This window comes from Triplophysa dalaica, chromosome 5, assembly GCF_015846415.1.
Source record: "Triplophysa dalaica isolate WHDGS20190420 chromosome 5, ASM1584641v1, whole genome shotgun sequence".
Classification (NCBI taxonomy): Eukaryota; Metazoa; Chordata; class Actinopteri; order Cypriniformes; family Nemacheilidae; genus Triplophysa; species Triplophysa dalaica.
The window spans coordinates 14,039,356-14,053,699 of NC_079546.1; the positions used below are offsets into that span (position 1 = coordinate 14,039,356).

The window sequence follows — 14,344 nt, forward strand, 5'->3', positions numbered from 1 at the left end:
GTGAATACGTGTTTTTCTGGGTCTTTGGTGTGTTATAAGTTGCCCATGCATGTATTAGACATTGCAAAAGGTAAAGCATCGGAATAAAATATGCATTCCATCTCAAAGCGAATGCTCACTTAGACCTGCCTGAAACGGCTCGTGTAACCACACCCCCACAAATCTACGTCAGTTTGTGGTATGATTTGATTAAGACTGCCTAAATGTGTATGCAAGTAAGGTGGGCGTACCTGTCAGTACAATTGCTTTGGAACCTGATGTCCTAAATACGGTAAGAGGCGTTATATTTCAAAAGAGGGTTTAAAGGAGCAATTCTGTGGCTGTGATTATGTATTTGGGGTGTTAAAGAATGGATGTTCATGAAAAAATACGGAGGTTATTTAAAGCACTCAGAATAGTGACATCATATGCCTGGGAAGTAGAGGGCTGTAGTCCTTGAAAAGCTAATTCTGTTGAAGACAATATCTCGCTTGGCACTGAATTTTGAGATTTATCATTTTGCAGATATTGTTTATGCTCAACCGACAACATTACACACTAACTAAATGTTGAAACATGGGATCTTTATATAAAAGTGAAGTTGATTTAAAATATATTATACTTCACCCAAAAATGAAAATTCTGTCATCATTTACTTGCCTTTAAGTTGTTCCAAATCTGTATAAATATATTTGTTCTGATGAAAACAGAAAGATATTTTGAAGAATTCTTATTACCAAACAGATCTTACCCCTATTGACCACCATAGTAGAAAAAAGAAACAATGTTAGTCTAAAGTGCCCTAGAAACTGTTTGCTGTCCTACATTCTTCAGAATGTTTTCATTTGTGTTCAACAAAACAAAAAAATATTTTTACAAAAAATTTTCCTGCTGTTTCATAGACGAGGCTTAGCCTAGCCAGGACTATGCCTTAGTTAATTTAGGCTATTTAAATCATTTTATTAAAATGCTTCAGAAAAAAATATTACTGATGTGCATGTGGAAATAAAAAAATGGAACTGACATATTTAAAAATATGTCGGAGCAAATTATTTTCAGTTCAGACAGCTCAAAATTAATTTAAGTCGTTCCGTGAATTATTTTGAGAGCCCGTCAAGGCAGCATAAATCAACATTTGTACATTATAGGAAGGAGTTAGTCAGAACGTTGCTGAGCATGTTGCCTACTGTTACAGTGTGAAACATACAGGAATGAAAGAGCTAAACTAGGGAATAGAATGGAATCTACAGTTAAAAGTTTATTCCAGACTGCTCATAAGCAGTTAAGAGTGTACCCTATTTTATTTAAATACCTGAAAGATACTAGCTTGATAAGTAGAATTTAGTTTTTTTTCCCCTATGTCTTCACACTCCATGCCAGTAGATGGCGGAAACTCATAAAAAGCTGGTTTGTCAACCGCCATTAAACAGAAAAAGAAGAAGAAGAACGCATGCGCAGTGTCTAATAAAAGCGAGTCGGTTAAAGTTGGAAGCAACGCTGTTTATCAACCACAATATTTTAAGCAAAGAAGTATAATCATGGGTATGTGTTTGGATTTCTACCACTTATTCAAGCTATATTCGTCAAATCTTTACTGTCAACATGTAATGTCCGTCGCTTAGATAGGATGTTGATGTATAGTAGCATTGGTAATGTACACATGTTCAAGTAGATGTTCAAGCGACTACTACATATTTGTATTTTTATACAATATACACATAACAGTTACGTATTATATAGTACACGCATGTGCATTATGCTTATGTATGCATACATACATACAAACAAATGTCAACTGATTATCTCTCTATAGCGTCTGTTCCTCCCCTCTCTTCTCTGCGCCTGCTTGTTCCTCCTCTGCGTCTCACATCCGCCTTGATGTGGCAAATTGTCCAGGATAAGAATGTGGAGCAGTTTGGAAAACTGGAAGAATTTGTTTCTGTAATGACAAACCTTGTCCCAGAAATCTTAAGTAAAAGACAGAGGGCAACATTGATAGTCGGTTTGCGGGCAAAGGTATGTAAAGCATGTATTTGTTGTCCTTTCACAGAGAGAGACTGTCCTTACCAAATTACACATGTTTAAAATATCAGTCTGCTATTTGTTCATGGCACACGGCACACACACAGCTCTCAGGCATGCGGCCCAGAGTCCATGAAAAACAGAGTTGCGACACACTTTGATCAAGGAGCTCTCCCTAGACTGTTTCAAAGTGACAACATAAACAAACGGTACTGCGCATGAGCCCGTTCCTGGACTGCCCTTAATTTCCGGTACACATTCACAAACAAAAGAGTGCCTGTAGATTATTTCTGACAACAAGCAAAAGAAACAAAGAAGAACCGTCTTAACTTGTCTCTCCCAATATTTAAAATAATAATATAAATAAATTATGTTAATATTAAATAATAGTATTATTTAATTATATAATAATTGTATTAAATAAATTATTTGTTGAATTTTATTGTATGTTCATTTTATTTAATATACAATTTGTCGAATGGGTCCTTTAGGTTGGTAGCATTTAAAGAAACCACTTGGTACATCAAGCGGTTGAGCTTGTTATCGCAGTCTAATTTCAAAATATTGGAAAGACAAGTTTAGCCAAGTAACAGTTCTTCTCGGGTTATTTTGCTTGTTATCAGAAATAATCTAGGGTGTATTCATACACAGGGCTGTAGACATTTTTTCCAACTGTTCGCACTGGTATGACTCGCTTTCAGTTGGTTGCACCAACTTATTATTTGGTCGCACCCATTTTAATACACATCAACTTAAATTTCAAAAATCGTCTTATTTTTACAAATGTATCAGCTTTTTCCAGATTCTGCAAGGGGTATGTAAACTTTTGATCATAACTGTATATAAATAAAACCGATTAAGTCATTTATCTGTTGAGAAGTAACAAGTCTTACCTGATAGAACTAAGCGTCCCGCAAGAGGAACTTTTATTCCTGTCAGTAAAGAAGCCCCTCAAGAAAGTGTTGTTACTGCTGGCAGATGATACTCTGTCAGACTATAAGTAAAAAAAAATTAATTTAGGAAGTGCCAGCTAGTGAGTCAGCGGGCGTTTCATTGATTTTAATTACGTACAATAGATTTATTGTGAATAAGGCAGAAGTCGTGCTGCTTTCTGTGTGTTGAATTAGTGCTTACAAGACACAAACGGTTGTGTTTAAGGCACTGTGTAAAGTTAAAGTAAATGATAAAGTGATAGTTAAAGTGAATGAATTATTCAAGAATGCGCTTTTCTGTATACTGGGCTCACGGATGCAGAGAGAAGGTAAGAGAGGTCGCTCATAAACTTTAACTTTTTGATGGTGAAATTTTGCAGTTAATTTGTGGGTTACATGCATATAGAATCGTGAGAGCCATTCAGTACGGAACACGGATAAACTCTGAACAGATCCTTTACATCAATAACTGTTATACAATATTTTTTGCATAATAATTGGCTAATTTTAAAAGTGCTGTAGAATCGGAGGCAGATGTATCGGTGCGCTCATCGTCAGGAGCTCATTACGATGTAACGGCGTATCAATATTTTGAACACAGTCCTACTCCATGACACAAGTTGATTCCGCATTCTATTCTTCAAATGGTAGTCTATGGAAGTGTGCCAACTCTGTTTTTCAACGGATCTGATGCAACCCACATCTCAACTAGGATTCACAACTAGCATTTAAATACAGCCGATATGGTATTGTTATAAGTAGGTCATTATAAGTGTGTCTAAATGGTGATGTAATTGTCAATTTTACAGGGTGTATTATTTGTCATGTATTCCTTTATGTGATGATTGTTGTTTTAGATGATTCTTGAGATGTGTAGAGGTGAACTTCCAGCAGACCTTCAGACTGTTAAGTCACACATTCAGTGCATTAAGACCACAGATTTATTAAAGGTATAGAGAGTGCACGGTTCATTTAATTGTTGATCCTTTGTCAATTTTTCATATTTGTCTTCCATTTGATTTTAGGAGAGCTTATGTTTTTTTAGGGTGCTGTTTAAAAGTGCTGTATGTTTACGTGCATAAGAAAATTCAGATTAAAAGGGATGTATTTGACCAAATTTTTAGGTAAATGTCAAAAACTCTGGGCACTGTAGAAGTTAAAATTATTCTGACGACTCTAACATCAATGTTAAAAACTCCATAGAGATGCAGAAACATTGACAGAATAACTTTATTTAGAATATCTTCTAGCTTTTTACATAAATGCGAAGCATATATCATACATTTTAGTCTAATGCACCGCTTAATGTTTTGACAAATTCACAAATTGACTGTTTTCAATTTTGCCTGTTAAAGTTAACAGGAAATTTGTTGATGATGATTCAATTGTTATGTTCTAAGGTGAATGATTCGGAAATGGAGAACTTACAGGACAGTGTTCTTCAGCTTGTTCTGAGCTTGCTGGAAGACTCCTTTAAAAGAGAATACTTCTTTCAGGTCAGTTTTCTATTTAAATTAAATGGGCTGTTGAAATAAAAGTATTGTTGTATTTTAAAGTGTTAACAGATTGTAATTTTTAGAGAGAGAATTTTTTTTGAATAGAATGTGGATAGATACAAAAATAGGCCAGTGTTTGTTTCATGCTAAAACATCTCTTGTCTGCCTTATGAAATAGCAGAGCATTAGTGACTGGAAATGTTTTCTTTTGTGCAATCAGTATCTTTCAGACAGCTCTTTTTAAAAAAACGGTTCAAAAGACCAGTTCACCTATTCTTTTAAGTCCTAACGTAATGACAGGTTTCACAATGACGTGATGTGTAAAGTCTGACAATACACTTACATTCAAATATATAAATCAGTAATCATAACATGCATTTTGCATAACATCCACATTTCTCTACTTATTTAAGTCCTCGGAAAATGTAAAATTAAATTAAATTCAAGTTTATTTATATAGCGCTTTTCACAATGTGCATTGTTCCAAAGCAGCTTTACAGGGGCAAACAGAAGAAACAGAAAAGGTAAAACACATCACAGTGCATGGTGTTTATAGAACGAGCAAGATCATTCTAATAAATATTGTAATGTGATAAAAGCTCAGTTAAGTAAGTAGGGGCTAAACCGTTTAAAGCTTTGTAAGTAATTAAAATAATTTTTAAATCAATATGATACTAAATGGGGAGCCAGTGAAGCGATGATAAAACCGGGGTTATGTGATCGTATTTTCTTGACCTGGTAAGAACTCTGGCAGCTGCATTCTGAACGAACTGTAGTTTGTTTTTTGATGATACAGGACAACCACTAAGTAGAGCATTACAATAGGCAAGTCTTGAGGTCACAAATGCATGAATAAGCTATTCTGCGTCAGCAACACATAAAATATTTCGTAATTTGGCAACATTTCCAAGGTGGATAAAGGCTGTTTTTGTGATATTTGAGATGTGATTTTTAAATGACAGGTTGCCGTCTAATATAACGCCTAGGTCTTTAACTGTATTTGTTGGAGTAACAGTGCAGCCTTCAATTTGCAGGTTGTAATCTGAGATATTCTGTTTACGTGTTTTTGGTGCTATAAGTAATATTTCTGTTAAGCTAGAGTTTAAAAAAAGGAAATTGCTAATCATCCAATGTTTTATGTCCTCGATGCACTTTGCCAGTTTGGATAATTTGAAGGAATCATCTGGTCTTCATGAGATACTGTATATAGCCGAGTATCATCTTCATAACAATGGAAGCTAATTCCATGTTTTCTAATAATGTTGCCAAGGGGCAGCATGTATATGGAGAAAAGCAAGGGCCCTATAACCGATCCCTGAGGTAATCCATACTGTACTTGCGTGAGATTTGACGATTTCCCATTTAAATGGACATATTGATATCTGTCTGTTAAGTAAGAGCTGAACCATTTTAGTTCCTGTCCCTGAATACCAGTATAATTGTGTAAACAATCTAATGGTATTTTATGGTCTACAGTATCGAAAGCAGCACTAAGGTCAAGCAGGACTCAGAGTGAGATGTTACCTTTATCTGATGCAATAGGAAGGTCATTTGTAATTCTAACGAGCGCAGTTTCAGTGCTATGATGCGGTCTAAAGTCAGACTGAAACTTTTCGTGTATGTCATTATTTGGTAGGAAAGTACTCAACTGAGTGGACACTACTTTTTCTAATATTTTAGACCAGTTACGGGAGATTTGAAATCAGTCTATAGCTTCAAAGTTCGTTGGGGTCTAAATTTGTTTTTTTGATAAGAGGCTTAATTCGAGCCAGCTTAAAGGGTCCTGGGACATCCAGGGTGCGGCGGAATAGCCAGGTCAGGCGAAGTCTGTTTGTTTGTTAATTTAGCAATTGTACTAAATAAAAACCTTGGATTGTTTTTGTTAGTTTCTATAAGGTTACGGAGGTGCTCGGCTTTTGCTGCTTTTAGTGCCTTTTTGTAACAGTTTGCACTCTCTTTCCATGCAATTTTAAAGACAGCTTGCACTAGCTCTGTGATGCGCATCCACGACTTTCGTATTACAAGATCATGTTTGAATGGTCACATAGGCTGGAGTATCTACCCAGTGTGTACAAGTGTGGTGATGGAAGATCGTTCAATACTTTTTGGTTGTTGAATGACACATATTATATAAAAAGGACCCTTCGTGTGCGTATCTGTGATGTTTCGTGACGTAAATTTCAAAAGATTTAAACGTCACCTTTTCATGAATGGGTGTTTGTGGACTTCCTGGGTTGTCACCAAAAAAATAACTCAAACTAACGTTAAAAAAGCCTTTCAAGTTTATAATCTTTGGAAAGTCAACAAATCAATGAAATGAATGAAGTTGATGATGTTCATTGTTACAACATTCAGAACATACTGCACATTATTGTTTCTGTGTTTCAGGAGGTGTTTCCAGTAGAGTATGGTCCTGACTTTGATAAAGCATTACAAGTCCTTGTAGGCTTTTTTCTTTCCAGATTGGAACAGCTTCTGCCTGTACTAAACTTCAAACAGGTCTGATTATACATGCTAATTGATTTATTAAATCGAAGATTCAGGTCAGCTGAATTATAAATTTACCAGTTTTGGGGGTGGGTTTAAGTGTGTTGTAGTGTGCATGAATATCATCCAAAAGTATGCAGCATGGCTATTAAATAAATTCTAATTTCATAAGTTAATGTACATGATCTGTTATGTTTTATGTTCGAAATACTATCTTACATCTGGTTAACAAACATGATGTAAATAATTTATAATAATTAAGGAATGGTACACCCCCAGAATTTTTTTTATCCATAATTTACATGCCCTCATGCAATCCTTTACAATATAAGTCAATAGGTACCTGCATTATTTGCTTTACCAACAGTCTTCAAAATATCTTCATTTGTGTTCTGCAGAAAAAAGTCATGCAGGTTTAAGATGACAAGAGGGTCAGGAAATGATGACAGAATTTATATTTTTGGTTGAAACCCCCGGAGTCATATGAAATAGTATTTTAGCTGATATATGCACTTTTAGAGATTTAAAAAGTGGGACACTATCTAATGCCATTCCCAAGTGGAGAAGACCCAGGACATCTTTAAAATTACTCAAATTGTGTCTGGCTAAAAAAAGAAAGTCATATAAACCTAGAATCGCTTAAGGGTTAGTCAATAATGGATTTAATTGTGGGTGAACTATTACTTTCCCTTTGACTAACTATTAACGTTATATTATAATTCACTAGATATTATAATCATTTAATATTTGTTTTTAATTTATTTTGCATTCACAATGTATAGTATGTTATATAGACCTCAGTTCGCACATTGTTTGAAGTAGAGCATTAAGTTGGATCTTTTTTTTCAGGTTTCATTGCTGCTCAGCTGTCACCCTGCAGAGTTAGATGCATGTGTAAACTCTGTCTGTAAATCACAGGATTTACTATCCTTGCTGCAGACTGATGTGTGTGGGACTTTAGAAAAAAATGGTATATTTTTCAATGTTTATATAATTACATATGCTTTAAAATCACGTTTATTACAGAAAATTGTTTAATCAGTAGAACTTGAGTTATGTAATGATAGATTTCTTGATTATTGAAATTGCCTGATTATACATCTAAGGGCCATTTAAATATAGAAAAAAATGTTGGAAACTATGATACAGATCCATTCTTTTTGGTTCGTTCAGATATATATAGTGTTTTTTTTGTTTTACTTCTCATATCTCCTTTTCTAGAGTAAATTTTTAGTAGTGACTTGACCACACCTTTCCTATAGAATTTAACCCTTTTTTTGTTGTAAATGAATTGTGAATGGCTAATCCGGTTTTATTTTTCATTTTGTAGTTCTTCCCTCCATAGTGGAGGATAGAATAGTCTCCTCATTGTCTCTGCCTCCCATCAGTCATTCTGCCATTATAAACCAGCACAACGATGATGGCAAGTTACAAGTGCCTGTTTGTCCTGATAACCTGCTAATTAAAGAACACAGTGTGGTCCAGGAGACCAAGACAAGTGATCCCAATGTCCAAGATGAAGGATCAAGCTCCGGCAGTGTGGTCCAGGAGACCAAGACAAGTGATCCCTATGTCCAAGATGTAGGATCAAGCGTCAGCAGTGAATCATCTGAATGCTCAAGAGACAGAGGTGGAGAAAAGGAAACTAACTCTAATGCATATGAATTGCAAAAGTGAGTTTCCAACTTACTGAGGATTGCTGGTGTTGTTAATAGGGTTGTGCGATGTCTACCAAATTGGCATCGGATGATGCCTACAGTGAAATGTCGTCATGGACGATGACATAGGGGGGCGGAGCTATATCAGTTTGCTAGATGGCCGTCTGCCAAAACATTAAAAACAATTATATCAGGGTTCCAGACTGCTGCCAAGTTTTGAGACCAGTTTTCAAGTATTTGTGCATGTACGACCTGCACATTAAGAATATCTTCCAGATGTTATTTCAAGTGGAAAGACGAGTAGATCTTGAGCCAACCAGTGTAGGCGGTGTTTGTGATTAGCGTCACTGATGTTTCCCGCTGGCATCGCGGACACACACAGTTCAGGTCATTATTGACAAGTTTACACGCAACTCAACTTTATTTATATTAGTAATATATTAAATTATAGATTTAAGATTATCATTAATAATCTTATAGCATTTGAAATTTTGCAGTGAAGACCTGTTAAGTCGCTGCATCCTTCTTTATCCAGCTCTATCATCTCAGCTCTTGTCAGGTCACTGCTTCCCATTCTCCGCTCTGCCATCAGGTCTGGACATTAACTGCATCCTGCTCGCTGTGATAACCTTGGAACAATGGGACAAGACTGACTGAGAGTAGAGTACTGTTCTGCACTCTTTGATGCAACAAGTACATCAGGAAGTGTTCCTGGTTCCTGTTGATCCAACTAACGCAGCCTAAACCCTCAGACGATTTATATTATGAAAGTGCAGTGTATGCAAGATTAGAAAGATGCATCTTTAGTCTAGATTTAAACTGACAGTGTGTGTCTGCCTCCCGGACAGTGCAGGGAAGACTATTCCAAAGTTTAGGCGCTAGATAGGAAAAGGATCTACCACCTGCACTTGATTTTGAAATTCTATGTATTACCAGCTGACTAGACGCCTGAGAGCGTAATGACGAAGGACTTTAACACAATAGAAGTTCACTCAAATATTGCGGAGCTAAACCATGTAGGGCTTTATAGGTAATAAGCAAGATCTTAATGATCTACATTAATTCGATGCTTTATAGGTAACAGTGCCAGGTTGACAGAACCAGGCTAAAATGCTCATACTTTCTAGTAGGTGTAGAACTCGAGCTGCTGCGTGAGCACGTTACCACAATTCACGGTTTGCTTTCTTCGTTTCGTTTCCAAATCATACTCGACCGTAGAAAAGCGTGAAGGGACGAGCTTGACAAATGCGCAGAATGTCATACTGTGGACCCAGCTGTCAACATTTGTCATGCTGTAAGCGTACGGTATCAGCAGACGATCGCGGAACCTCCTGATGACAAAAATTACGTCATGCAGGGGAACCACCATGCCAGCCCAACATCATGATGGCTGTCGGCCATTGTCAATGGAAGATGTCATCATCTATCGGCCCAAGCCTAGTTGTTAACTAGTTTAACAACTGACTAATCATTGATGTTTCTAGTTTAGGGACATCTTAACACAGCAAAATTAGCACAAAATCCCAATCTGAATTGGCCTTAAACAATCTGTGTAAATGCACATTTTTCTTTTAAGTGGCCGATCACACAGAATGTGTTTTTCATGTTTGAAAACACGAGGTGGGCCGCAAGGGAACTACTGAAGCTGCTGTACTGTTGGTTAAAGGAATATAGCACAAGCTCTCAAATTAATGTTTAAGGTCATATTAGTAAACTTTAAAACGGGTAGAAGCAGAGGGTGCTCACTCTGACCTTGCTTGGTTAACCTGCTACCACAAGTTTCTTCTTCATCATGACAGTTGCTTAAAACCTCTGCAGACTGCAAAGTTCTGTCACCGCAACGATGCCCTGCCTCTCTATTCATTCGATTGGACATGGGCAAATAGGCGCATGACGTCAGCGCTTTTCTGCTTCGTTTTACTGCGCTCAGAGCGCTCTGCCAAAACCGTGCGGCAGGAGGCAAAACCGCAAAAGGCCTGCAATAAGCAGAGCTGAAACCGCTCCCTGCTAACTGAAAAGAAATCAAAAGTGGAGCGTTTAACACCAAAAAGTCTTTGTTTTCCGGCACCGTGGCAGATCTCCGGCTTGCCGTGTTTGACTGCAGAAAAGAATATTTACTTTAATAAAAGATTACATGTAATATGCTTATTGATATCCGTTCAATTCATAAGTTCGCTTACCAATGGCATGAGTGGGACACGGCTATCACTCTCTACCAAACAAACGTTACTAGCCAATCAGAATTAAAATGGGGCAGGTCTTGCTGCCAGAGTGGAGACGTCACATTGTATGTTAGCAAGCGAACAGTCGGCAGGATGGAGATAAGGTTTATAAAGCCTGAAGCGGGGGAAAGCTTTTTAGTCCATTATGACAAATATGACATACACAAATTGGAGACTGTGACATTAAAGATCGATAACTTTTGTGTAGTTTCGGCAAATCATCTAATCAGTCCAAATGCGCGTGCGTGCTAACTGCAATTGTGATGTCAAGGATCGATTTCTAAAGCGTCTAAATCATTTTCAAACTTTTTCACAGCTTATTGCACCTATCTCACATAGTTAAGTCATAAACATGCTCGTTTTTGTCTGAAGTGAGCATAAAAAGTTGAAAAAGAATGATATCAATACATCAGTGACAGCAGCCTTCTGCTATTCTATGTGGTTGATATGACTCAAACAAATAAAAAGAGAAGCACTCACTGCTGACTCTGTAACCTTTGTAGCTTTAATAGGAATTTATATTGTTTTAGGTTCAACAGTTTGTTAGGAGTTTAAAAATGGAAAATAAATCTGCCCCCACTAATTATTAAAAAAAATAAAGAACTCAAAAAGGTGATCACTTTTGCTTTTTTGAGGGCTCATTTTTGTTAACCTGCTTTGACCAACTGTGATCTCATTACTTTGTGTTGTAGATGTGACCTGTGCCATCATAACCATTAATACCTATGTAACTTAATGATTACATTTCTACTAGAGCACAAAATAGTATGGTAGAGTACGAAATTCTGGTCAATTTATTTAGTTTTCTTCTTAGTAAAAATTCTAAGCTATGTTTTTACATTCCATAATTGCATAAAACTATGGTTTTGTGGGTTATAATTATGCCCCCACTCCTTTCGAGTCATTCTGTGGTCCATACACTACCATCAAAGTTTAAGAAACGTCTGTCAGAGACGCTCAAAAACGGCATGTTACTAGTTAGTTTAAAGGCAAATAATGTTATTTTTTGTTTGACAAATAACCCTGCGAGAGTACTTTGTCTCTCGCAACCCGCAAAAATAACGTTCAGGCTCGGAATTTCTGTTTGCTTTAACCCCTGAGTTCTGTTTGATTGGCCCCCTAATGCGGCATTAGTGGCATAAATGCGTTTAAACAGAAATTAAAATGTGCCGAAATAATGCTAAACAAAGCCACATTTACAAAAGCATGTTTTAACAATGTTAATGAAATAATATTTTAAAATACCAGTCATGACAGTTACATAGTTTAGAGCAGCTTTAATATGTTTATTTTCACTGAACCAAAGCTGTATTAGTCACCTTTGATCAAAAGGCTAACAGTGGTACCCAACCACAACTGCCATGCTGCATGTTAAAAGTTATGTATGTCATTAAAATAAATAACATGGTCACTAAGAGGTCTATTTACTCTGGGTCACAAATGAGTCCCGTATTCTTTTGTTCACCAGTGCCACTTCATTCCAAATCCAAAGTGGCTTAATTACAAACTTTCATTAAAATATCTTAATTTGTGTTCAGCACAACAACGAAATGTATACAGGATTGTAACAACTGTAAGCAAGTGATGACAAGATTTTCATTTTTGGGTGAACTATTCCTACCTTAATGTTGTAAAATAAGCTCATTCATTTTTCTTTTAGGAGTAATGCAGAAGAACCAAATGTACCATCATCCACTACTAATGCCCATCGAGGTATAGTAGAATATTTTAAATTCTCTTTTGCCTTTATCTCATTTTTAGACTAAACATCTCTTCTCTTTTTGTTCCGTTTCCCTTAACAAATTTAGTTTTTCAAGCTGCTGTGCCTCTTCAGCCTCCGACTCTTGACACCTTTCCGAATAAACCTTCTAAAGGCTTCCATTATGCTGGCAGGACTGTCCACAAATGTCAGCAGTGTACAAATTATTTCATATATCGCACTGATCTTCTCAAGCACCAGGAAATTCACACCATGGAGGGGGGACACAAGTGCCCTCAATGTGGGCAAGTTTTCAGTGATTTGACACAGCTGGCTTCACACAGAATAACTGGCTGCAATGCCAGAGTTTTCGAATGTGTCAAGTGTACAGCCCATTTTAGATCTCTAAGAACCCTGTACAGACACAACAGAGTACACAAAGAGAAAACCACACACAAATGCCCTGAATGTGGAAGGCTTTTCACAAGTCTGTCAAGGTTAGTAGGTCACAGACGAGTTCACAAATCTCCTTCAATTAAAAGAAGTTACAATTGCAAACAATGCAGCGAGACTTTTGGGTCATACCGAGCCAGTTTAATTCACCAGAAGATCCATAAAGTCAAAGACGTCCGCCCGTCCAAACCAGAACAGCAACCAGGAAAATGTCGTTTCTGTGACTTAACATTCAGTGTTGACAGTGAATTAAGAAGCCATCTCAAGACACATGCAGAGTTCCGACCATATATATGTGACCAGTGTGGAAAGTGCTTTTCAGCAAACAGCAGCCTTCTTGCCCATCTTTCAAACCACACAGGGGAGAAACCTCTCCTTTGCTCGCAATGCGGAAAACGCTTTTACAGCAAGATCCAATTGAAATCTCACATGAGGTGTCATTCTGGTGAACGGCCACACATCTGTCCATACTGCAATAAGCAATTTTCTCTGTCTGGTAATTTGAAGATTCACATCAGAATTCACACAGGAGAAAAGCCTTATGTTTGCCATCAGTGTGGAAAAGGTTTTGTGTCCGCGGGATGCTTGCAAGTGCATCTGCGCTCTCACACTGGAGAGAAACCATATCAGTGCAAAATCTGTGGCAAGAAATTTGTGGTTTCAAGTCACCTGACAGCTCACATGTGTTTTCATACTGGAGAACGTCCACACTGCTGTTTACAGTGCGGCAAAAGATTCATCCGGCGGTATGACTTGAGCAAGCACATGTACACTCACATTGGGAAACGGCCTTTTCCGTGCCCACTTTGCTCGAAGGCATACACATGTCGCACACACTTGAACAGGCACATGAAGAGCCACAGTGTTTGACGCAAATCCTTTTGTTATCCTGAGTGCCTTGGGGGGTAAAAAATGTCTGTGATTTAAAAATGAATAGTTCACATAATAATAAAACATAATCATTTACATACAAATTCCAAACCTGTATGCATTTTTTTTTTGTGGAATGTAAAGGAGAAATTAAGAATTTAGTTTTCCTTATCTAAGACTACTTTTGCAGACTGCATTTTTTAACAAACCTATTTATGTGTGTAACATTCCTAGTCCTACTTTAACTTTAACAAGCATTTCCCCTCCAGTGAGTTGTAAACTGTTTTAGTTATGGGGTAAAAATTTTAAGATCAGCAAAACTTTTGTAATGTGGTATTGTGTAGTTAAACAGCCAAAAAAATGTTTTTCTCAATTTCCCATGACAAAGATTATTAGAAAATACGAATATTTTAATAGTTCGATCCTCACACAGAGCGGTTTCTGAAGGAAATAACATGCATGTGGACTGTTTTCCTACTTCTGTTTCCCTGTTTTTTTGCTCTTTATTTCTAGAAAAATTTACTCA

General features: G+C 36.9%; 1 protein-coding gene across 1 annotated transcript; it reads left to right on the forward strand.

Annotated features, from left to right (window-relative positions):
* Window positions 1-1,401: 1,401 nt before the first annotated feature.
* On the forward strand, window positions 1,402-14,344 carry zgc:171422 (uncharacterized protein LOC100001353 homolog). Its single transcript, XM_056748647.1, has 9 exons — window positions 1,402-1,521; window positions 1,793-1,995; window positions 3,791-3,883; window positions 4,334-4,429; window positions 6,818-6,928; window positions 7,766-7,886; window positions 8,247-8,589; window positions 12,457-12,509; window positions 12,605-14,344. Exons 1-9 carry the CDS (start codon window positions 1,518-1,520, stop codon window positions 13,816-13,818), a joined length of 2,238 nt encoding a protein of 745 aa, XP_056604625.1. The 5' UTR covers window positions 1,402-1,517; the 3' UTR covers window positions 13,819-14,344.

Coding starts and splice junctions, on each gene's coding strand:
- zgc:171422 (XM_056748647.1), top strand. Junction 4,430..6,817: donor AAAGAGAATACTTCTTTCAG/GTCAGTTTTCTA, acceptor TCTGTGTTTCAG/GAGGTGTTTCCAGTAGAGTA. Junction 12,510..12,604: donor CACTACTAATGCCCATCGAG/GTATAGTAGAAT, acceptor TAACAAATTTAG/TTTTTCAAGCTGCTGTGCCT.